This window comes from Callionymus lyra, chromosome 13 (genome assembly GCF_982586985.1).
Source record: "Callionymus lyra chromosome 13, fCalLyr1.hap1.1, whole genome shotgun sequence".
NCBI lineage: Eukaryota > Metazoa > Chordata > Actinopteri > Syngnathiformes > Callionymidae > Callionymus > Callionymus lyra.
This window is the reverse complement of record NC_141830.1, coordinates 18,635,592-18,659,163: the sequence shown is the minus strand read 5'-3', so window position 1 is coordinate 18,659,163 and position 23,572 is coordinate 18,635,592. Positions and strand designations below refer to the sequence as shown.

Here is a 23,572-nt window from a genome sequence, read left to right as displayed (position 1 = left end):
TTTTTAAAATAATGGAAGCAATTACTGTCCTGTAAAGATGTAACTACAAGTATTTTATATTTCAGGTCAATAACAAATGTTAGAGCTGAAGCAAGAAAGAAAGAATATTTTTACCCTAAATTTTCTCGAAATTACCATTTTATACATATTAAAATATTTTGTTGTGATTTAAACGGTATTAGGTTTTGGTGACTTAATCATAGATGCTAATGGTTTAATATTTTAATTATAACTTTTTTTTTTAACCCTTTTTGTTTTTCTGATTTTTAGATATAAAAATCTTTTTTATCTTCTTTAGTCAAATGAAGATTTGTTAAGTATTGTATTTAAAATGATGATATATTTTACTGTGAGTGGGACACACTATTGATCGAGGAGTAATGATATAATTGATCACCTGAATTATATTTATTATGCTATTTTTGACTCATCTATTCATAAGCAAAACTACATTATATATGTATTTATGTATACGTAAATGTTTCATTACTTTCTTGAATCCTTTGATTTAATAACGTACACAAACTAAAAGACACATGTGATGATTAAAAGCACGTGATGTGTTTATCTGTGTTAGCCTGGTTTACTCTCTTGTGTGTAGGTGTGTGTGTGTCTTTTGGACTCTGACCTCCACGTTGGACACTGATAAGATCAATAAACCAGTCAGTGAAGTGTTCAAAATACAGTAGAAGGAAACACAAAAATGATTAATTAAATGGTTACATCCATCAACCCATTAAAGCATCCTTCCATATACCCTTCCATTTGCTCATCGTCCAACCATGCATCAGTACATCCATCCATTAATCGATGCATCTATCTTCCGTCGATCTATCTTTCCATTTTTCCATCCATCCGTCCGTCCGTCCATCCATCCATCCATCCGTCCGTCCGTCCGTCCGTCCGTCCGTCCGTCCGTCCGTCCATCCATCCATCCATCAAAAAAACAGCAACATTCAATTAAGGTGACTCGCCCTTTTACTTTTTTTTTACATTTTGTTTCTTTTACTTTTCCAGTCAAAGGTTTTTGTGAAAGGACGACAACAAGCATAGACACGAATTATCAAATCCATCTTAAAGTAAATAAGTGGAAACTTTACCTGAACCAGACATGCTGTGACCTGTTAACATCCCGTGTTCTCTGTGGTTTTCCAGGCTGTAAAACTGTCAACTGTGCGTGTCCTGGCTCTAGTTTTTTAGTTGGCACAAATGCACATACATTTTTTTATTCACATATTTTATTTTCATGTTACAAAAATAATGTAGTTTTCATTTCACACCCAATACAAATTAATTTATAAAAATATAAGTTATTAAAATATATATATATATGAAAGTTGCCTAGTCTTCACTGACAAAGGACTGATAGAGGGACATGATCTGGGTTTGAAAGTCCTGGGTGTAGGGGTCTAGTTTGTCCTTCAGGTCTTCAGCATACGGGGCCATGATCTGCTTCACCAAATTGGCTCTCTGGCTCAGCTCACCCTGGACCTTCTTGGTCATGGGGGAAACTGAGTTCTGCAAATCCTTCAGGTGCAGGTCCACCTGCTGCTTCAGGTCCTCCGTGTAGGGCTCCAACTGGGCCTGGAAGTCCTTCACGCTCTGCTCCAGGCCGGACCTCAGCTCCTCGCTTCTCTGCATCAGCAGGCCCTTCAGGGCCTCAGAATCCAGGGAGTCGGCGTATGTGGCCACCTCCAGCTTGAGCTGGTCCACCCTCTGCTGTATCTGGGTCTTCATGTCCTCTGTGACCGAGCTCAGCTCCTGAGTGAGAACGTTTCTCAGGGTTCCCGCCTCGCTGCTGATTTTGGTCACGAGATCCTGGGCCGCAGGTGGAAGCTGCTCCTGCAGGGTGACGGCGTACTTACCGGCCATGTCGGCGCTCTCTGCCAGGTGAGCACTGCGGGGGCAAGATCGGATCTTAACTATCAGATTTAGAAAGGAGTTTGTCTTCGATTTCTATTGAACTCACTTGACTTGCTCTCCGATGTGTGATTTCCGGATCATCTGCAGAGTCTCCTCAGCGGTCTCGGACACTTTGGCCACGTGATCCCAAAATGCATCGGTGAGTGCTTCCATCTGTGGCTTCGGGGCGTCAGCATGGAAGAGGTTGGCATGGCAACCTGTGAGTAGAGACAGGGAAGTCAGTTAAACTAAGTTTACTACTTTACTCTGGTTTGTTTTTGCATCCAGAGTTTTGGATTGACGTTTTGTAGTTCCATCAGGAATTAATTTTGCAGGGTTCACTTGTATGGCTGTTAACTGCTGCTGGTTCTCTTTCGAACAACCAAACCCCTAAAATAAATCAACTTTAATTTTATTGTGGCAAATTTTTATCCTTCAGCTGAGGTTCAAGTTTGTTTGTTTTTTTGCTGCTATTGGCCAAGACCATGATTAAAGTGTCTTGTACCAGGATTGGTTCTGAATATTCTGACCTATAATGATAATATATTTGTTTTTGTTCTGGAGTTGTTTGTTAAGAACTAGCAATGACTCTAATACACTAAATACAATTGGTTCAATAACTAAATATTGAATAAATCACGAAGAGAACTTGTTTTTTTTATTGTTCACTGCGAGTCAACAAATATCATATATTTAGTTGATTGTTTGCTGTGTTTATTAAAGAAATACAAAAAAAGGTGAAATTAGAAATGAGTGCTTTAAGAATCAACGCGATTATAAGGTCTGGATATCTTGAAGTGATTTATACAAAGATGACACACACTTCTAGGCTATTTTCCCTGTCACTTATTGACCGTCCACAGCTTGACTGACTCTGTAAACACTGTTCATCTCGTTTTATAGTTTTTATCTTTAGTAGCTTTTTCTTAAAAAGACTTTACAGTGTTGAACGTTTCAAGTTCCTGTCCTTTTTTTTTGGTAAGGTGCCTTAAATAAAATGAACTGTTACTATTCTTGCTAGATATTGATGGTCAGAAAAGATTTTAAAATCACCACGATGCGAGAGATCATTAGCCACGTCTGTTAAAAACACTCCCACAGTTGGAGCTGTTGATGAAAATCAACTTAAACATGATCAGTTTCCTCGACTCCATTCTTTGATCAGTCGCTCCACGGTGTGTGAGTCGCACACCTGAGATCAACACCTTGAGAGAAACTCACCCGACAGGAGCGCGACAGCCAGAACCACAAACACCTTCATGTCTGAAAGACAGTCATAGTGTCAACATCCGCCAACAAATTTTTTTTTTAATCTACAAATTCTCACCTGCTTGTTTTTGTTTTACTTCTTTTTTCTTTCTTTCACCTTCTCTGAAGTAGTGTGGGTGTGTGAGTCTGCACCTTATCATGGGTGTGTATATATACGGGGCAGTGATGACAGTTGTAGTCCACGGCCAAAGTCCACAGGTCCCTGCCATGTTGTCACGGTTGTGTTGCGGCCACATGACGTGTCGACAGCGGAAAATATGCATGAGAGCAAAACCTGTAAGAATTTCTCTGATGTTTTTCAACAAGAACATTTAGAGATTACTGATGATGATCCATAGAGTTCAAGATAAGAAACAAGCTAGGGGCCTTTCGTTTCATTTTGACATGTTAGAAAGTCTTTTCCTTGACGATTAAATTGTGACTCGCGCAGTATCACATGCATCTTTGTTACACAACTCTTCCTCGGTGACCGGACTGCTTAAAGGTTAAGTTCATTCAAATTACTGACCTCATTTTCTACTCACCGACTAAGAGTTGGGATTATTTTCAGAGTAATCTTTCCACTCTTTAGAGTTACAGGTAATAATGGAAGTCCATTTGAGTGAAGCAAATTATTCTCAGTTGTCTTTGTCTTCATTTTAAAACATCCAAATACCCCCATCTTGTAATGTCCATCTTGTATTGAATCCTCAACATTGTTGAATTGTTCAGACGAACTTAAAGAAGTCTATATTTTAAGGTTGTTTATAGTGGAAGCTACCAGGCCATCAGAGTAAATCTTGCGCACTGACATTTGCAATGTGATTAAATAAGCATAAGCTTGTAGCCTGGAGCTTCTGCTACAAACATACCTAAAGACTGAGAATTAAGTAAGTATTTTTCAAAACAATACCTCATGTCGAGACTTCAATACAAGAGGAACATTACAGACGAACACCATGGAGGTATTTGGATGTTTTCAACTTTGTCTTTTTTGAACAGAAATGAAGGTGAAGACAAGTGAGCATCAGTCGCTACGTTAAAATGAACACACATTTTTCCTATAATATTCTATATATAATATATATATACTATATATATACTCTGAAAATAATCCCAATGCTTTTTCGACATAAGGGTGAGCAGAAAATGAGTGAAATTTAAAATTTTGGGTGAACTATCAGTTTAACAGGAGTGGATCTGAGATGGTGACCTCTCATCTCTACAATGCCTGAAGTACTGAAAGAAAGTTTTAAAACTTCCCGGAAGGGATCTCACACCAAAAGTCCCTTCGGCTTGTTTTGTATTAAAATCCGCTTATCTAGATCTAGATCTAAATCCTCCGTTGCAAAAGGATCCCCCCCCGGTGCAGGTTGGAGGAGAGATCCTTCCTCAGATGGAAGAGTTCAAGTATATAAGGGTCTTGCTCAAAATTGAGGTATCAGCTGCTGTGGTGAAGAAAGATATTCAAAGTTGGACGTTGCAGATGAGGTTTTTTGCTCATTCATTCGGGAGGGACTCAGAGTAGGACTGATGTTCCTCCATCGAGAGAAGCCGATTGAAGCGGCTCTTCATTTAAAAACTGACATACTCCAGGAATACTTACTCCTTAAGCAGAAGTTATTTCTGGGGATAAACGGTAGAAGATAGATAGAAGTAACCAAATACATATGTTGGCTGTGAATGGAGACATTTCAGTTTTCAAGACAATTGCACTGTTGTGGGGGTTGCTAGAAAAAATATAAAAAAAATAAAGGCTCCTAATAAGCCAGAATTCAATTTAAGAAAATCAAAATTGTTGACATTCAGATGACAGAAGCTCTGTTGAGCTTGTTTTCAACCTGAAACCTGATAATATGCAAACCAGTGCTTTGATTTCATCTAGCTTAAATTCCATTTCTTTCTTATCCATCATGACCTCTGACATCACTGTGTGGTATTTCGCTGAAACTGAAACCATATTTTACATCAAAATAACTGTCTTTACGTTACTAGTTCACTTAACAAGATCACGTTTTAACTCTTTCTCTTTAAATGTATCATTCCATGTTTCTGATTATCGGATAAAAGTCAGCTGTATCAGAAAGTTTAAAGTGTACGTGTATTTATCAAATTAATCTAAACCAGTGTAATAATATTATGTTTTAGTTTTTTCTTTTTTTCATTAAAGTAGAAGATCACTATAAAAGCATCAAGCGCTCTACAAATATTACTTGCTTACTCACGTATTACTTTATCATAATAACCATGATCATGCCTTTGTGGGATGATCAGGCGCCACCCTGTGGTTGACTCATGTAATAGACACAGAAGTGCATTATATGGTTTCACACATGTATCATACATGTTCAAATGTTCACATGTTTCGTCATTTTAAATGTCAAAATTATCGTGATCTTCACGAGGGCTTTGCTGAAACAAAGACAACAAGGTTTACCACATTTTGTGAAACGCGTGATCAGCTTCATTCTCATTTATATATAAAATGTCCAAAATTATCAGACAATATAATGACATTTAAATGTAAATATAAAGAGAAATATCAATCAATCGTTCCAAACATTCCAATCAAAGTAAATCAAGCAAAATAATTGATCATCTTAAATAAGGGAAAAAAACAGAATAAAGACAAAAAAAAGTATATTTTATGGAAGAGGTAAGTCTTTATTTAATTAATGTTTTCTGAGGATTCTTGGACATCACCGTTGTGTGTAGTCAAATATGGTCTCCACCAAAATCTAATCAACTGTTCCAATCATCCACAATTTTTCAAACTTTCATCTGTTATGTTACTAAAAACTGTCAGACAGACCAGACATAGAGACACACATTCAATTGAAATATTGTTCACAAGTTATTACCTGTAAATGTGACTGTAAGTTTGTATTCGTCCACGCAACATTGATTATTGGACTTTGTCATAGGTCTCAAGTGAAATGACTCGATCACTACGTTGCAGAGGTCGCAGGATCCACGGAGTCTGCCGACCTTCGACCAGACTGACACATCAGGAACTCCTGGCGCTCCGGGATATGAAATGTTTCAGTGACGTCGAACATGGGCTGAAGCAATCAAACATCTTCTTGGCCCAGTTATCTCTGTCCAGGAACAGGAGGTCAGACGACAAACCTTCAATCAGACGTAATAAACCCGATGATTAACGACATCTACTAGTCAGTGAGTGTTGCTCGCACCTAGTACAAGATGTCACCGATGATAGCAGGGTGACAGCGAGGCATTAACACTTTGGACTTTGGAATCTTTACATCCCGACTGCCTATAAAAGCAGCGGAATTATAGCAGAAGAGCACAAGCACTGTCAAGTGGACTAGAAGAGACACTCACACCTGCACAGGTAAGAGCGGGATCAGGACTACGGTGGGAATCCAATGCTTGCTGCTCCTTCTGAAGAGCCTTGTGTCTGTTCACAGATCAGAGAGCTGTCATGAAGGTCCTTGCTTTGCTCGTCCTGGCTGTTTTCAGCGGTGAGTCTCTCGAAGATTGAAGTTTTCTTTGGTTTTAAACTACTAGATGAAAAAAAAAGCTCAACATAATAATGATTATTTGATGTAAACTATTTTTGGATATTTATTTTTTCAAGTGATTTTGGTTTTTAATGAGGCACAATGTCTGATATTAAACATCTATACTCAAATATACACTTGAAAGTTTTAAACAAGTACATTTTGTTAACCCTTGTGTTGTCCCCGAGTCAAGAGGAAACACAAGGGTTACCTCAAACAAATATTCAGTTCAACTTTGAGTTAAACTATTGTATATTCTAACTTAAAAAATGAAATATTTCAAAGAAAAACTGTTTTTTTGGCAGAAAATTGAAATAAGTAACTGTGTAATTAGAGAAATATGCAGTTGAATTAAATCTAAGTTTGTGTTTATTGTCTTCTCTGTTGCCAGGTTGCAATGCCAACCTCTTCCACGCTGATGCCCCCAAGCCTCAGATGGAGGTGCTCACTGACGCCCTCTGGGATCATGTTGCCAAAATCACTGGTACCGCCAGTGACACCCTGGACATGATCCGCAAGTCTGAGTTCGGACAGGAGATGAAGTGAGTGCCGAGAGATCCGAGCGGTTGTTAGAAGAAGGTGGCGCTAACTTGTGTTCTCCCGCAGCTCTCGTCTGGCTGACAGCACTGATATGGCCAGCAGGTACGCCGTCTCCCTTCAGGAGCAGCTTCCTCCCAGCGCCAAGGAACTCATCGTCAAGGTGAGCACCGAGGCCGACATGCTGAGAGAGCGCGTGAACGTGGAGATGATGGCTGCCAAGGAGAAGCTGGAGCCCTACACCGAGGACATGAAGGTCAAGATCCAGCTGAAGGTGGACCAGATGAAGCAGGAGATCGCCTCCTACGCCGACTCCGTGGACTCCGATGCCATGAGGGCCGCCGTCATGCAGAAGACCGAGGAGCTGAAGATCACCCTGGACCAGAGCATCAAGGACCTGCAGGCCCAGCTGGGACCCTACACCGGCGACCTGAAGATGAAGGTGGACCAGCACGTGCAGGACTTCAAGGCCAACATCGCCCCCATGACCGAGCAGGTCCAGAGCGAGCTGACCCAGAGAGCCCAGCAGGTGAAGGAGATGGCCTCCCCATACGTCGCTGACCTGAAGGAGAAGCTGAACCCCTACACCGAGGACCTCCGCGCCCGTCTCGACAGCCTCTATGAGTCCTTTGTCAACTCCATGTAATTCAGACTGACCTCTCGGGTTCTCTGGACTCCAATGTTCTCCAAATTATTTAAATAAACACTTTCAAAGTGAAACTACGTTTCTGTCTCTATTTCCTTTTCTGTGGTCAACAAGTTCAAATGGACGAGCTCCAGATGCAAAACATATTATCCTGATTAAACATTATTTGAGAGAAAAATATCTGGAAAACCTCGAGTTCTTACGGTTAAAAACAACAAATTAAAAATCAATGTTCAAGTAAAAATTAATTAAATTAAATTATTAACATGGTGTCTATATTAAATACATACATAGATATATAACAATCTCAATCATTTTCTCTATAGATATTCACATTTTTAATCATGTATTTCTATTTTTTCACTTGAAAAAATCTTGAATTTTATTCATTTTATAACAAAGAAATGGTATAAAAACATAATTTAAAGGCTGTTTTCACTTAGTGTTTCAAAAACTACATTACTTTTTAAATTGTGCTTACAAGAAGAAGGTTGACTTGATAAATCTCTGGTTTGTTTTGTTGTGTTTTTATTAATGATGCTGCTGGACCCGACACGTTCAGAGTGTGTCTCTGCACGCCTGTAACCTGACAATAACATTCTGATGCCGCTTTGTTTTGCTTCCTCTCTGCTGCCGTTGGTGCTGCCATCTGCTCCCATGCCGAGACACCCAATGAGCAAACAACATTCTTCGCATCTGCCCCCAGCTGATCCTCGCGTACCCTCCAGGATCACTGGAGAGCGTTACGCAACAGTTAACAATGCTCTTATCATTCTGCTGCTCCTTTATCTGATCCTGACCTGAACTGGAAAACAAGAGAAATTAGACTATTTTAGGAGGTTTTTTTCCTTTGAAAAATGGTTTAACAAAAGGGCAGGGAAGAGCATTTTATGACATAATTGAGTGTAAAAACACAGCTGGATTATTTAATTTTTTAACTAAGGTTTTTAAGTAAAGTTGCTCTAAGATACACTTAGCCAGAACTTTTGTGCTAAAGATAAGTTCACCACATTTTGTCCATCTCCAGAAAATTGAACGACTTCACTAAATGACACAAAAAGTTGATGATTTGTCTGAAAAGAAAACTATAATATTGTAATCTGAATGAAATCGGTACAATTTATTAGTATATAAAAATTTAATTTAGTGTAAACTTGAAAAAAAAAAGTAAAAGCTGTCATGTGACACAAATAATTGTAGACGCACAACATAAAAAAAATATAATACAATATTTGATCCAGAAAACATTTTTGTTCGATCTTTAGTGGCAAATAAATGTAAAAAAGCAAATATAAGTCCAGGCTGTCAGACGCTGCTGCTCAGAGCTCTTGTCTTTCTGCGTGTGTTCAAAGATGTTTTGCCACAGTTGCAAATGTTAAAGCGAAGACTGTTTATTTTTAATGTCAATGAAAACAGAATAAGTCAGTTATTTTTGAAATAGCTCAACCTGTACTGTAACTCGTGTTCCGCTATGTCCAAAGTCAGGCCCTTCAGCAGATTTCATGTGGCCCACTAGGTCCATTATTCAGTTCAATTCAGTGTTTTATTGTCATTGCAACAAGTACAACAAGATTAAAAAACAGATGTCAATGCAGTAAGTGCAAAATTACTGCACATGACAGTGATAAAGACATAAAAAAAAATAGATAAAAAACAACAGTCTACACGATGCCAGCATAAACTCTATTATACAACCAGAGGGTTTAAAGTTTTTTTTAAAATAAAACTTAAAGTGAGTAAAAAGTTTGCCATTTTTTGTTGATAGGGTGGATGGTTTTGGATTTGATTTTCAACTTCCAAACGACATAACTCTCTTGGTGATATGTCACGTCTCAGTTTCTCTTCATCTAATGTGGCCCTCCTCAAAATCAAGCTTGGACGTCCCCTGTTCTAGGTCAACACTCAAATCTACATCAGCTAATAAGTTGCATTATGAGTGGTTCACCTCCAAACTGAGCCAGGTGACCCCGGTCTGTGTGTCCAGAATGAGCCGCACCAGAGAGTCAGGATGCAACCGTTCAGGAGAGCGAGGGGGCAGTTTACACTAAACAGTTAAAACAGAAGGAGCAGATTTTAGCTGTTTATTTTGTCTTCAGAACATTTGAACCAGCAACAGCTTGGCCTTCGGTGCCAATTCTGGCTGACACAAGCAAAAGACACAGGTTTTGCATGTGTGAACCAAAACAAAGGCTGAAGAAAAATCACACTTGTACGAGATGTCGTTTACAGGCTTCACACAGTTGTTATGATACTCCTGATCAAAACCACTTAACTTACCTACTTTTAACTCAAGCTAATGATTAAGGGCCGTGGTAAAAAAAATAATACTGGCAGAACATATTAGTCCTGTTACTATGGAAACACATTCAAAGCACAAGTGAACAATTTATGTGAAGTCAAATGGGAAAAAAAATCTTTGTATGTTTTAATGGGATAACCTTTTTTACCATATTTTTCATTTAGGGCACTGTTCAATTATTTTAGTTTGACAAATGAATCCAATGAACACTTGTATACAACCATATACTGTATGTTCAACTTTGAAACCCTCCGTGATGTTTAAATCTCATCTGAAAACTTCTTCTTTCACTCTGATGCTCTGCTCTTGGAGATGAGCTCATCTCATGTTTACTGAACTCAAGTCAACTTTGACTTTTTCTCTTCTTCTTCCAACAACGTGGCGGAGGCTTAAGTCAGTTATAAATGATTCATTCAAGAAAACTCTAAATACACCGGAGCTAGTTGAGCAACCGCCAGCTTCGTTATGGATTTCTCTCCTCTGGTCCTGAACCGTGTGCGAAGAACCATCAGTAGATTCTGATCCACAGACCTCAGAGCCCGAGCTGGGGTGTAAGGCTGGATCAGATCAGTGATGTAAGGAGGAGTCTGACCATGAATAGATCTGAAAGTAAGAACCAGAATTTTAAAGTTGATCCTGAAAGAAACTGGAAGCCAGTGAAGAGGAAGAAGGATCGGAGAAATGCGAGTTCTTCTACTAGAGCGGGTCAGAATTCTCGCTGCAGAGTTCTGAATCAACTGCAGGCGAGACAGATCCTTCTTGTTAAGACATGAAAACAAACTGCAGTAGTCCAGGCGAGAATACACAAACGCATGGATTACAATGGATGTCCTTCTAGAAATGTCATCGTAATTACTCGATTAAGTACATGTGGGGGCACACAGTGGTTGCTAGCTTGAATCGTTTTTATTTTTGTTTCTCTTCATGTTTGTGTGGGTTTACTCCGGGTCAAAACGATTTGGTTGATTTCGGACTTGTGTTCTTGACGTGTGTGTGTTTGTGTGTGGGTGTGTGTGTGTGTGGATGGCTGTGTGTCTTTGTGTGCCCCAAGTCAGGCGGGTTTTTCGTACGTAATTAGTTACTCAACCCAAGTGACGACATTTGACATCTGGCTAAACAAAAGAAGTGCTGAGGATGTGAAAAAAAACAACTTGTGAATATAAAAGTTAGAGAAGTTAAATGTGCTGACTCGTCTCAACAGGTGTTATAATTGAAAAGAAACAACAACATCATCAGTCTGGCGAGCGCGGGGTGACTCGCGTGTGAAACCTCTGACACACTTATAAAGTTACAAACAAGGGACTTTTTCCAGCTCACTGTACTTTGAACAATCTAGAAATTCTTCCTGTAGAGATTGTTTCACTTCATTGGAAGGTTTATTTTCTAATAAACAAACAAAACGTGATACAATTTAACTTAACACAATGGAAATTACTCTATTTTTAACAATATTTATGGACGCAATGAGTGGTTGGACGCTATATACTAACACCATAATTTGAGGAAGAGACATTTAGTTGGAAAATATTACTGTATACCTTCTATGTGGCTGAGGTTTTAACAGTTTGCATGTTCTTAACACATGGTCAAGGTTTGGGTTAAAAATTGTACCTTCATCAGGATGTTTAAAGACACACTCCCAATCATAGTTTAGAACTATCGGCAGAACTTATGGACAGCATCTGCTTTTTAAAAGATTCTGGCCATTACCAGCAACTAGAGTCACTACCTTTCCTTCTAAAGTCTGTGAGGAGTTTGTATTTTCTCCCTGTGTTCTCCCCATGGGTTTACTCCGGGCACTCTGTATTCCTCCCACACAGCAAAAACATACAGGTTGATTTGAAACTTGGGAAAATTGTCTGCAGGCATGAGTCTTCCAACAGACTCTCATCCAGGGCCTCGACCCCTATAATAAGATGCATCAAATACATCAATGAATTATGACTGTTTGATTTTCCGATACAAAGAATTGTGGTTTGCATGAAAGTGGCATCAAGTCGTAAAGAAATTGGCCTGTAACTACCCCCCCCACCCCCCCAGCTCACACGCGTCACCGTGTTATCTGACGCCAACATCTTGACCCAACAGTCTCTAGCAAACTTTGTTCCTGTGTGATGACGTCTTGTGAGTACATTCTTGAAGACAAAGGTCATGACACGTTAGCTGTGATCAATCACAGACATTTTTATCTGTCTGTACATTCGTTAATATTTATTTTATATATATATTTATAATTTTCATGTTTTATTTATTAAAAGAGCTGCTCTTTTATTATTTTCCTCACATTTTAATTCATTTTAGTGCTGAACGATTATGGAAAATAAACGTGTTACGATTATTTATCTAAATCTTGCCATTGTGCTTAAATGTAGGATTATTTTTTTCATGGGTTTCTTCTCTAAATCAATACATAATTCATATTACAATAAAATGTATTGCTTTGCGATTGTCAAGATGCAGCAAATTGCGCAATAATTACGCTACAATATTCAACTTTTGGTAAATTGTTAAATCATTTTAGAGGGAAATTACCCCGAAAAAATAGTTTTATTTCTATAAAGCTGTTTCAAGTTATACAAAGAAGTGATAGCATTAGATCTCATGAGTGTCATTGATGGTTGGAACATCTATTTTGTTTTTCTCAACTAAATTAAATTGAGGATTTAACTTTTAATACTATTGTGAGGATTGTTTTTGAAGGATTGAAAGGTTCATAATAAGACTTTTAAAGAACACAAAGATTTGTAAAGACAGTAGAGGAGAATGAAAAACAATTCATTTGTGTGAAAATGCTTGAGAGGGGGGTTGTGTGTGTGTTTGTTAGGGGGGGGGTAACTTACATTCAAGCAAACTTGACTCATCCTGCTGGGAAGAAATAAAAGATGCAGTGACGACAGAGAAGACTTTGTTGACTGCAAACCTGTAAGATTAAGTTAAAGTAAAGAGAAAAAAAGTTATTCATTATGTGGAATCTTCATTTTTCTATCTAGTAGCTGTGTTTTGTATACATTTTAGTGGAAAAAGATGCATTTTAATGAATATATATTTATACTGTATTGACTATTTTATGTTCTCTTTGTTTATCACTTCAAGTGTATAAATAACAGATGAGATCAGCTCCTGGAGACAGAGGTTGACTATTTCACAATCAATCGATTAAATAAGACGCGAGAACTTCGGACACGCGACTGTGACGTTGGCAGAGACTCCTCGGCTCCTTTGCGAGTGATTGTGATTGTCCTCCCCCTTCCTCCCCCTTCTCACCCCTCCTCCCGCCCTTCTCTCAGTTAGCGGTTATAAAAACCCTGCCAGGGTTCCAGTTATCACGGAGAAGCTCAACAACCCCCAGGTGAGTGGAAGGAACCTTCTCAAGTTGAAGCTCCATTTGCTTTTGGGGTTTTTTTTATTTACCAAATATTTCTCCTCAGGTGAATCTGTCCAAACAACAACCATGAAGTCTGTGGCTCTGATCCTCGTTTTGGCCGTTTTCACCGGTCAGTTTTCTGAACTTTCAACTTCATTTATCGCTGTATCTTTACTCATAACATCACGTCTGCTCATCAGGCTGCAATGCCCGTGCCGTGCCCTCAGCCAGCGGCTGGGAGGACAACGTGGAGCGTTTCTGGCAGCAGGTCTCTCAGCTGAACATGAACGCCGCTGGAGTTCTGGACAACCTGAAGGCCACACAGCTCAGCAGGGAGCTTGAGTAAGTGAGAAGAGGACATTCTGAAAACGTATGAAAGATTTTAACGTATTCTAATGTTCCCTCTAGTACTTTGATCACTGACACCATGGATGAGTTGGCCAAGTACAAGGAAGACATCCAGACCAAGATCAAGCCCTACACTGACGCCTCCACTGGCCAGCTGTCCTCTGACCTGCAGCTCTTGGCCAACAAGCTCCAGAACGACATGCTGGACGCCAAGGACCGCAGCACCGAGTACCTGGGGGAGCTGAAGACCATGATGGATCAGAACACCGACGATGTCCGCACACGCGTCAACACCTACACCCACAAGCTGAAGAAACGCCTGAACAAGGACACAGAGGAGATCCGCAAGTAAGTCCTCGATGAAGGTTTCGTGGATCTTTGTTGCAGTGTCTAAATGTTTTTCTTCCTGCTCCCAGCACTGTTTCCACCTACTTGGGTGAGATCCAGTCCCGTGCCACCCAGAACATGGAGAGCGTGAAGGAGAAGGTCGAGCCATACGTGTCGCAGGCACATGGAACCGCCACCAAGAAGATCGGCGACCTGTCCAGCATGATCATCTCTCAGGCCGAGGGCCTGGGCCAGCAGCTGGAGAGCCAAGCCCAGGACCTGAAGACCCAGCTGGAGGCCACCGCTCAGGAGCTGCGCACCTCCCTGGAGGGGAAAATGGAGGAGCTGACTGAGGCGTTCTCCCCGTATGCCGCCAAGATCAAGGAGAACTTCGAGACCATTGTGGAGAAGGTGAAGGATGCCTCCGCCTAAAGACTCTGCAGGCGTTCTAGGTTTTTCAGTTACTGATCCGGTCTTCCTCTGGGAGCTCTGGAGATGAGGACAAGTGGTTTGGTGACAACATCAGCTTTTACTTGTAACCTTTTAGCTCCTCAATGTTAGCTGCTCTCACTGTCCTACCCCGGCTTCTGCGTCCAGACTATGTTTGGCTGTAAAAACGTCATCAAATCACTCACGCCCGAGATCATGTCAATGAACGGCTGAAGTTTCATCTCTCTGTACATTCACTCCTTTTCTGATTCAGAAGTGGGGTGGGGGGGGGGGTTCATGTGACTTGTGTCGGTCAAACTCCAGTGTCTGCTGTGTTTCTCCCACCATGCTGCTTTTCAACACGCACTCAACAGTGCAGTACAAATAAAGAACTACAGGAAAATACATTTGTTTGTGTTTGAGTGTTTTTCTTTCAATCATAAGAGCTACTGGTTGAAATATTTCTGTGTTGGTGAGAAGGGTCATGAATCATACCAATGAATATATTGGAATTTAAGTCAGTGTAAAGAACTTCCACCTCAAAATGTTTAACTTTAAAAGAAAATACATAGTGGTCTTTGCACTTTTATTTCCTCCTAAAGATTCGGTTGAAAATGTCTGATAAAACCCACACACACTATGATTGAGGTTCAATTAAGACGTGAACAAGTCATATTAGTCTTTATCTAGGATTGTGAAAGAAAGCGTTTCTGTAGAAAAAGTTATTTTAATAGTTGGAAAACATCTCCTCGTTCCCAGGACTTCATTTATTAGGTGACTCATGAATGATATCCGAACCATGTTCCTACTGTTGCTGCCATGCAACCGCCCACCTTTAACTCACGTCCAGACTCGCCTAGATCTGCTTCCAGATTTATTTTATTTCATCTCACCTGAAAGCTTTGGTTGTCAGAAATAACAAAGTAGCTCTGAAGAGCTTAGAGATCCTTTTGGGAAAAAACCTCAACCACTACATGTTATGATGGCTGCAGACATACAGTAGGTGGAACCTCAGTTTTTTATCAGCTCACAATTAATTTTTAAAATAAAAATCTATTTTATATATTTAATAAAAATTGCTGCTGTTTCCTACCCATTAATCGTGACCTGGTGTCCTACCAGTCATGCGACATCTGGATCCTCTCCGGACCTAGAGTGTTTAAAAGCCTTTATTGTGTAAATGACATAATAATTAAAAAAACAAAAGACAAGTTGAGAAAGTCGTGGTTGTTGTTGTTGTTGGAAGTGAGCTGTGACTGAACTCAACTTCACTTTGAAGTGCAGAACAGAGGCCAGTAGGGGACACCATTTGCTCGGTGTCCCACCATTGGGGTCCGGGCGGCAGTGATGATGCAGCTGTGTTTTCTTTTCTTTTGGATTAAGTGCAGTCCTGTGATGAAAGAAAACAAAAACGTATGTCTTAACTCTTATGGTCTTGAACATTAGCAGCTGGGATCAGATCCATTATCCAAGATTAAAGTTTCCTTGAGTAGCATTACGTTACACAATGTTTAAGTACATAGAACTATGTATTTATTCACTCGATTTAAAAGTATGGAAAACATCAAAACTTGTATTTATTTTATAGCCTGAGAAAATACTTTTGTTTAAATCTACTGCATGACCAGTTGTTAAGAGGCACTCTCGGCTTTCCAAGTCCCATAAGGCACTGCAACGTATCATTGATCTCATCAGAAATAATTGTGTTTTTTATTCTGTAAAATGATATTGTAAATAAATATATTACTGTTAATTAAATTGATTTATTATCTTCCAGCTGCATATAAAATACAGTAATACAAAAACTGTATTATAGCTAAAACATATGTATATATATTTAAAAAAAAGATATTTTCAGAATTGTAACATTTACTTGCAGCACCATTTTTAAGTAAATTAACATTTTAGGATCTGTTTTCTGATCCAGTGAATTTTGGTCCTTTGTACAAAAACAAGCTGATGATGCAAGGGAATGAAAAACATGTTTACCAAGTCAAAGAGCACAATGAAAGAATGACTCAGAGTCTGAAAGGGCTTGTTTTCAAGAAGCCCAGTTCAGTCTCCCTCTACATGAATCACACTCTCACTTGATAATCCTGCAGGATCAGCACTTCTGCAGGATCTCGCCTCTCGCTTCGACCAAATAACTGTGAAAGCAGGTGTGTGCAAATTGACACAGAGTAACCCGCAATCAAGGACCCCTGAAGGGGTTTTCGACTCCGGTTCTTGCCACCGCGGGGACCCTTGAGCCAAACACAAAAACATAATTTTTTCAGGGCTTGTTATTTCGAATTAAGAGCAGGCGGGACGTGCACTTTCACGCCCCGTGCTTCCTGCAATCATTCAAGAGCAGCTTACAGGCACGCAAGCCTCGGCTCATACATAAAGCCGGTCGCAAAGAGATGGAAAGTCACCCTTTGATAGGTAAATGTGCTCCTGCCGGGGCATGTATGGCCCGATATTCATAACCCAATCCAAGTCGAGTCGTTAACGGCAAATGGCCGCCATTGTTGGCTGTGAGGGTGTGAAAGCAGAAGCGTCAGATGGTGTCGCAGACTTCCTGTCTCTTTCTCAGAACCTTCTGGTCACACGTTTGTCTGCCTTATTTCTCCTTTTTTAAATCAGTGAAAGTGTGAAGGATGTGGCAACGAAGGAGTTCAAGTAAAAATACACCAGAGCTGAACAGAACATTCTGCTGATGAAAGACAAATCGATGATGGTAACAAGAATGAAACGTTCTGTAAGGTCACATGCTTTTGTATCAACAGAAAAATCCTAAATATTAACTGAAATTGATCCTCTTGTTGTTTATTCTGGCTATTTTGACTTGATATGTCGAGAATTATTTTGGTTTATGTCAGGTTCTTGTCGAAATAAAGTCATATCAGAGATACTACTCCAGTCCTAGTACCTTTAACAGGAACGTGTTTTTTTGTGCGTATGAGTACTCAAGTACTTAAACAAGACTCCCCAGGTCCAAAGGATCCTCCACATGTCTATCTCAGCTCACTTTATCTATTGATTGTGTTTATCTTGTGTTGCGTTGATACTGATGAAGACACACAAGTCGTATCTCCACAGAAATGTAACCTCATGAACGACAAAAGAACATCGTCAATGAATATAAAGTTCGGTTCAACACTGAAGCCTGTTTATTCATCACCGTCCGTGTGATGAAGTTACTGCTGATCACTCACTGGTGTTGCACTGATCAGGTCACATGATCGGGCTGAGAGAGACAGGAATCCACAAGAAATGGTCAAAGGTTCTACACTCATGTTTGTCTTTTCGAGGGAAAATAACTACAACAAAAAAAAGTCCTTGAGGGTTATTTAAGGTTTCTTGTATAAAATGTTTGCACTTAACATGTCACTTAATTCGCCACAAAACTTGGATTGATCAGATTAAAAAAGAAAAATAATCTGTCTATTAAAGAAGGCTTGTACAAGCTTTGATGTTAAAGTAATCCAGTCATGATTTAACACCTTGTGACCAGATGTGTCCTTAAAGGTTGTCAAAGTTGTTATTAGTTAGTTAACAGTAAAGAGACGAGTATGTCATGGCTGAAGGATTCAATCCTAATATTTGTATGAATGAGATCAAATCAGTGCACAAAAGTTAGTTGTTTTTTTAATGTATATACTACCCTTAATGCCTCTTGAAAAATGTTGCAGAATATTTAAAATGTGTTAATAAATATAATATAATCTATAAATCAATCTCTCTTGTTTTACTGTTTATGTTCGCATGTGATTTTTTTTTGTAAAATCACTTTCTTGCTCTTCTTTGTTTCAATATTCAGCTGCTGGTGAAACTAAAGGTTACAACAGTTTGAGTCTCAAATACAGCAGAATGAAAACGACCAGAACAGCATTTGTTAAAAATAATAAACGACTATATAAACACTTCTTTTTTTTTCATACGACACCATCATAATAAAAAAGTAAATAAAAACTGAGTTATGTTTATATTTCTAGATTTCATATTCAAATAATATGAATTAGATAAAGACGATTATTATTTTGAAAGCACTGTTGGATCTCACGTTAGCTCTTTGATTTAAGGTAAAAAAAAAAGGATTAATTTAAATCATGTTTTTAAATAAATATTATTGTTATTTGCACCAGTTTTTGACAAGATACTTTAGGATGCAGGGGAAAAACAGTTGTGTGAAATAGTGAAAATAGTTTACAGAAAAAAAGAACGTAGCCTTCGTGTTCACAAAACACAAGTGAATATAAAAAACTGTGTTGTGTTTTCAACTCCAGGATCATTCCCTGCTGTGCCTGTTAGGTGCCGGACAATTCTTCGACTCTACCTGGTAATGATGATGCAAAGCGACTCTGACTTGAGCTCTGTCTCAATTGTTCTAATCAGCAGGTCGTTTCTGCTGAGCGTAGCTCCGGGTGGGGGGGCTGTTGCATGTAAATGTTGTTGTTTGCGTAATCCTCCTCCTGGAGGCGCTTTATAAAAAGCCACACGTGGACCCACAAAAAACACACTCGACTTTTGTTCTCTGTCCGAGACACAATAAAGGGTATGTTGTTCATTTCAATTCCACTGAATAGATGTGTTGAATATGTGTTTTCTCCTCAGAGCCAAGATGAAACTTTACATCGCAGTCGCCGTGTTGCTGCTGGCCCTCGTGGCCTACACAGGCAAGTTGCCCTGAACTTGTGACTCTGCCAACATTTCAAATAACTTAACTTTTTTTTTTTGGCACCACAGACGCTCAGGAAATGGAGCAGAAATTTGATGAAATCCGCCAGCAGTTTTCTGACCTGAGCCAGACTATTGCAGAGAAGGCAAAAAACCACTTTCAGACCATTCAGAACAGCAACTTCCCAACTGACGTCAAGTGCGTTCTGTTCTTCCACACGACGACACCAGTGCACTTCTTCTCTAACTCTCTCTCTCTCTCTCTACCACAGGAACTGGTTCAATGAAAACTTTGCAAAGATCAAGGAGAAGCTCCAGGGACAGTAAACTTCAACCCCAAGCTGCCCACACATCTCGTTCCTCATGTGGACTGTGAAGAGTTAAATCATTTTATTTACGTGTTTGTGAAACTACTGTTGTCTGCTTGTCTGGAATGTTTAAATGTGAATAAAACCTCCTGTGGTGTGTGAATCATGGCTCTGAAGTTTATTCAACAAGAAGGTTTGATCAACAAACCAAATAACTACAAACAATGTAACATCTTGATCACATGAATGAGAACAAAAGCTTCTTTAAAGCAATTTTTAAAAACTTTTTTATCCATTTAAAATGGGAATAATGTGATCCAAACACAGACAAGAGAGACTCCAGTAGATCATTAAGTTGACTGGAAAGTACCTTGACCCGCTCTGGAACCTCATCATGCCACCCATTGATTCTCTGTGTCAATAGTCCCAAAGGGCAGTTGGCAACATGGCAGCTGTCAGGTATGTTTCACAACTTCCGGGCTAAAGTCATGTTTTATTTCTGTTTAATGATCCACTTCAAGTTGAGCTGAAAAAATGTTTATTTTCAGTGACACGGCGCTCAAAGTACTTTAATCACGAAAAATATTTAACAAGTACCACATTAATACATATACATATACATGAAACAATAACGAAAGCTTAATTTTTGGCTGATATAATTTGTGCATCTCTTTAAATTATTGGATATGGTTCAAAGGCACGACTCAGGTAAAGAGACTCCTCTCTCACCGATGACAAAACACCTGAGAATCCTTCACTCTCTCCACACACAGGAAGTACAGCTCTACTTTGAGTCTCTCCTAGATTACTCTTTTTCAAACCAGGACGTTAAAAATGTTTATAAACTGAGTATAGTTGTCTTAAATCAAACAAAGGAAGAAAAAAATGACGATTCCAATGGAGGTTATTTTGTACATAGATAAAAAATGTACCTAAAGATAAAGTATACTGTAGAAAGAAAATAAACAAACATAAAAAGGGTTAAATAACTGAATAACATGGGCCTGGGCAGAATTCTCCAGCACATATGTTGAAACACACTTAAATCAAACATAAATTTCAAGAAAATTGTATAAAACGTTCAAGCTTTGTTGGAGACAATGGACAAAAAAGAGGCAACATTTAAAAAAAATAAATGATTAAAAAGAAAGGAAAGCAACAAAAAGTACAGACACATTTCTTTCAGAAAGAATTCCAATGTAATATTTGTCAAATACAAGAAAGAAGTAACATTTTGACCAGGGAAAGGGTTGTGTTGTAGTCTCAGATGTGGGTCTAAAATATGGAGGCGCTGTCAAGACGAATGAGTTTAAGTTTGCAGGGATCGTGCAAACAAGGCTGAGAGCATCTGTGATCAGCAGGAAGCAGGAGAACCTGGTATGCCGTGTTTGTTTTGAGAACATTGGTGTCAAAGGGAAGTGACATTTACAATTAAAAAAAAACATTCTGAGGCCAGAGAAGAGGTTTGTGTAATGGCTTAATGACGCGACCTCGGCGTCCCTCCGTACGAACAAACATTAAAATAATAAAAACAGAAATTGAATCTTCTCTCTACTAGGTTCAGAAAATAAAGCTGCATGTGACTGAATCCTTTTGGTTTTTCATTAAATGTAATTGATTTTCCAATGAACTTTGTCCAAATTACTTTTTTGTCCTCCCCTGATTCTGTTTATCTAATTGACCTTCCTCCGATCCTAAAAACCCATATCTCTCTTACTGGAACTGAGACTTTGACTGGCCTGTATACATATGGGAGATAAAGAGGAACAAGATCCCAGTTTCAAAGTGCATCTGGAACGTCAACTCAGCTAGTTTTGATCTAGAGCAGTATTTAAAATCTTACTCGCCACAATTACCGGACAATTGCCTTTGATTACCTCAACATTTGCTGCACTGAAGATTATTTTATTCAAATAAATGTCTAGGATTTAACCCTTTAACAATAACATGTTCATCTTTCTTTTTACTATAAAACATCTGAAGCATCTGTTGCATCTATTCTTTAATGGAATACCACTACTTGAATACTTGAGACAACTTTATCAACCTACTATTATAAATACTTTGTACTTTTAAAATAAATATTTAGTTTAGTTTTGTTTAGTTGAATTCATGAGTTCATTGGTGCCCAAAATATGAGCAGTTCTACAGATGCATTTAAACCAAAACTCACCCTACCCTTGAAAAGTGCAATGAAAAACACCAGAATGAAAAACCCATTAAGGAGTAAATTTCTTCTTTACGAAATTTCCTTATTTTATCACAAAAGCAAAATGGGAACCCTTTTCCGCAATGACTGTGACATACCAAGTCACATGACCAGTTGAATTAAATCTGTTGAATTGGACGTTAATAAAATGATTTCATGGGTTAATCTTCTGACATCCCTCGTCTCTGGGGAAAATGTTTCATGACGATCTTTAACAACCTTTAAGGAACACCAATTCAATTTTATTTTATTTTTTTCAATATCTTTTTTTGTTGTTGCAGAAAATTGCCACAGGATAGCCAGCTGATGTGGCCAGTGACAAACTGTTGAGACGACTTATGACATAATACTCATTTTCAGGGGTCGGGTCCGGATGTGAAGATTCGACATATGGTTAATCATTAATGTAATTGATTTCACTTATTTGCAGACAATGCCCACACACGGGGAACATGCTCACCCACGAGTATTGAACCCCTTGATCATTTCAAAATGACATTACAAATACAACTAAGGGTCAAAATACTTTCACTCGAAACTTATGAAAGACGTATACTGTACATGGGGGGCTGAAGTCTATCCCAGCTAGGGTGGCAGATGGGAAACAGTCTTAAAAGTTTGTCAGCTTACACATTTAGACTACTATCAGTCAGTAAAACCACATTGGCAACTATCCACAAATAAAAGTTAGCCTTAAATATTTATGTATGTTCTGAACCGTGGGAGGAAACCGGAGCTAGCAGAGGTAAAAGTGGCAGGAAAATGACCTTGTAAAAGCTTTGGCTCCACATGTCAAGAAAAAATCCATCCTCAAAGTACAAAATCAGACCATCACGTACCATCGCTGAAGGATGGTGATCCACTGATCTTCTTTAATATAAGGTTTGACTTTTATATAGGTCTAGTGACTGGAGCTCAAGAGACAAACAATGTGTAATCTCTTCGCCGATGCTTTATATTGGACTAAAACTCAATTTCCTAATTTCAAATCTGGTCTTTCTCTACCTGGTCATGCAGCACGACAAAATCAATGGTCAAGTCTTACTTTTCAACCTGAAAAAATATACTGAATTTTGGGTTGAGTTTTGTGTATCAAGTGTAACTTTTGCCCTTCCGGACCTACTGTCCAGGTGGCTTCTCTGTGAAGGCCAACCTTATGGTGCTGCTCTTGAGCCATTGTTTGTGGGGATAGTTAAAGAGATGCAGATAACCTGAGTGTGAAATTTTGCTGGTTAGCTTTTGGTCCAAGTGTCAAAAGACACTTACAAAGAGAACACACCCTAATGGTAATTGTCTTCCAGCCCTCAGCGGCTGCTTTTTTTCAATGCAAAATATACAAGCAAATTTGGACTATTAATCATTGTCGTTAGGGTTGGAGTTAGGGTTAGGGTTAGGGTTAGGGTTAGGATTAGAGTTAGAGTTAAGGTTAGGGTTAGAGATTGAGTTTTTCTGTCAGACGACTAAGAAACCGATTATCGTAATACAGTGATATCTTCAGGAAATCCATCTGGATCCACAATTAATTTGAAGATATGCAGCTTTCGGTTGGGCAGGTTCACGCTTGAGATTTCTACGCATTCTGTTCGAGAGAATTTGGGGACACTACTGCCACCTGCTGTCCCATTGGGATCATTCCTATTAGATAAATTGCAAGTGCTAAAAAGGTGGTGGTGCTATTCTTTATAATCACAATAATAACTGGTCTGGAGTTGATGTTTTTAAATAATTCAATTTAACAATATACATCATCGACGGGCCAGGTCTGCAAGTGT

At 39.0% G+C, this 23,572-nt stretch overlaps 4 protein-coding genes across 4 annotated transcripts; 3 read left to right on the top strand and 1 right to left on the bottom strand.

Annotated features, from left to right (window-relative positions):
- Positions 1–1,258: 1,258 nt before the first annotated feature.
- Positions 1,259–3,329, bottom strand: LOC148067624 (uncharacterized). The gene is made up of 4 exons (XM_087805154.1): positions 3,230–3,329; positions 3,124–3,165; positions 1,970–2,120; positions 1,259–1,897 (listed from the first exon to the last, which is right to left on the bottom strand). Exons 1-4 carry the CDS (start codon positions 3,309–3,311, stop codon positions 1,342–1,344), a joined length of 831 nt encoding a protein of 276 aa, XP_087661280.1. The 5' UTR covers positions 3,312–3,329; the 3' UTR covers positions 1,259–1,341.
- A 3,255-nt stretch (positions 3,330–6,584) lies between these two features.
- Positions 6,585–7,857, top strand: apoa4b.2 (apolipoprotein A4 b, tandem duplicate 2). Its single transcript, XM_087806407.1, has 3 exons — positions 6,585–6,635; positions 7,066–7,216; positions 7,281–7,857. The coding sequence occupies exons 1-3, from the start codon at positions 6,596–6,598 to the stop codon at positions 7,855–7,857; spliced, it is 768 nt and encodes a 255-aa protein (XP_087662533.1). The 5' UTR covers positions 6,585–6,595.
- A 5,572-nt stretch (positions 7,858–13,429) lies between these two features.
- Positions 13,430–15,031, top strand: apoeb (apolipoprotein Eb). Its single transcript, XM_087804980.1, has 5 exons — positions 13,430–13,505; positions 13,585–13,650; positions 13,721–13,862; positions 13,929–14,216; positions 14,285–15,031. Exons 2-5 carry the CDS (start codon positions 13,608–13,610, stop codon positions 14,625–14,627), a joined length of 816 nt encoding a protein of 271 aa, XP_087661106.1. The 5' UTR covers positions 13,430–13,505; positions 13,585–13,607; the 3' UTR covers positions 14,628–15,031.
- Positions 15,032–19,093: 4,062 nt separating this feature from the next.
- Positions 19,094–19,754, top strand: apoc1 (apolipoprotein C1). Its single transcript, XM_087806176.1, has 4 exons — positions 19,094–19,161; positions 19,221–19,282; positions 19,353–19,482; positions 19,556–19,754. The coding sequence occupies exons 2-4, from the start codon at positions 19,228–19,230 to the stop codon at positions 19,608–19,610; spliced, it is 240 nt and encodes a 79-aa protein (XP_087662302.1). The 5' UTR covers positions 19,094–19,161; positions 19,221–19,227; the 3' UTR covers positions 19,611–19,754.
- The last annotated feature ends 3,818 nt before the right edge of the window (positions 19,755–23,572 follow it).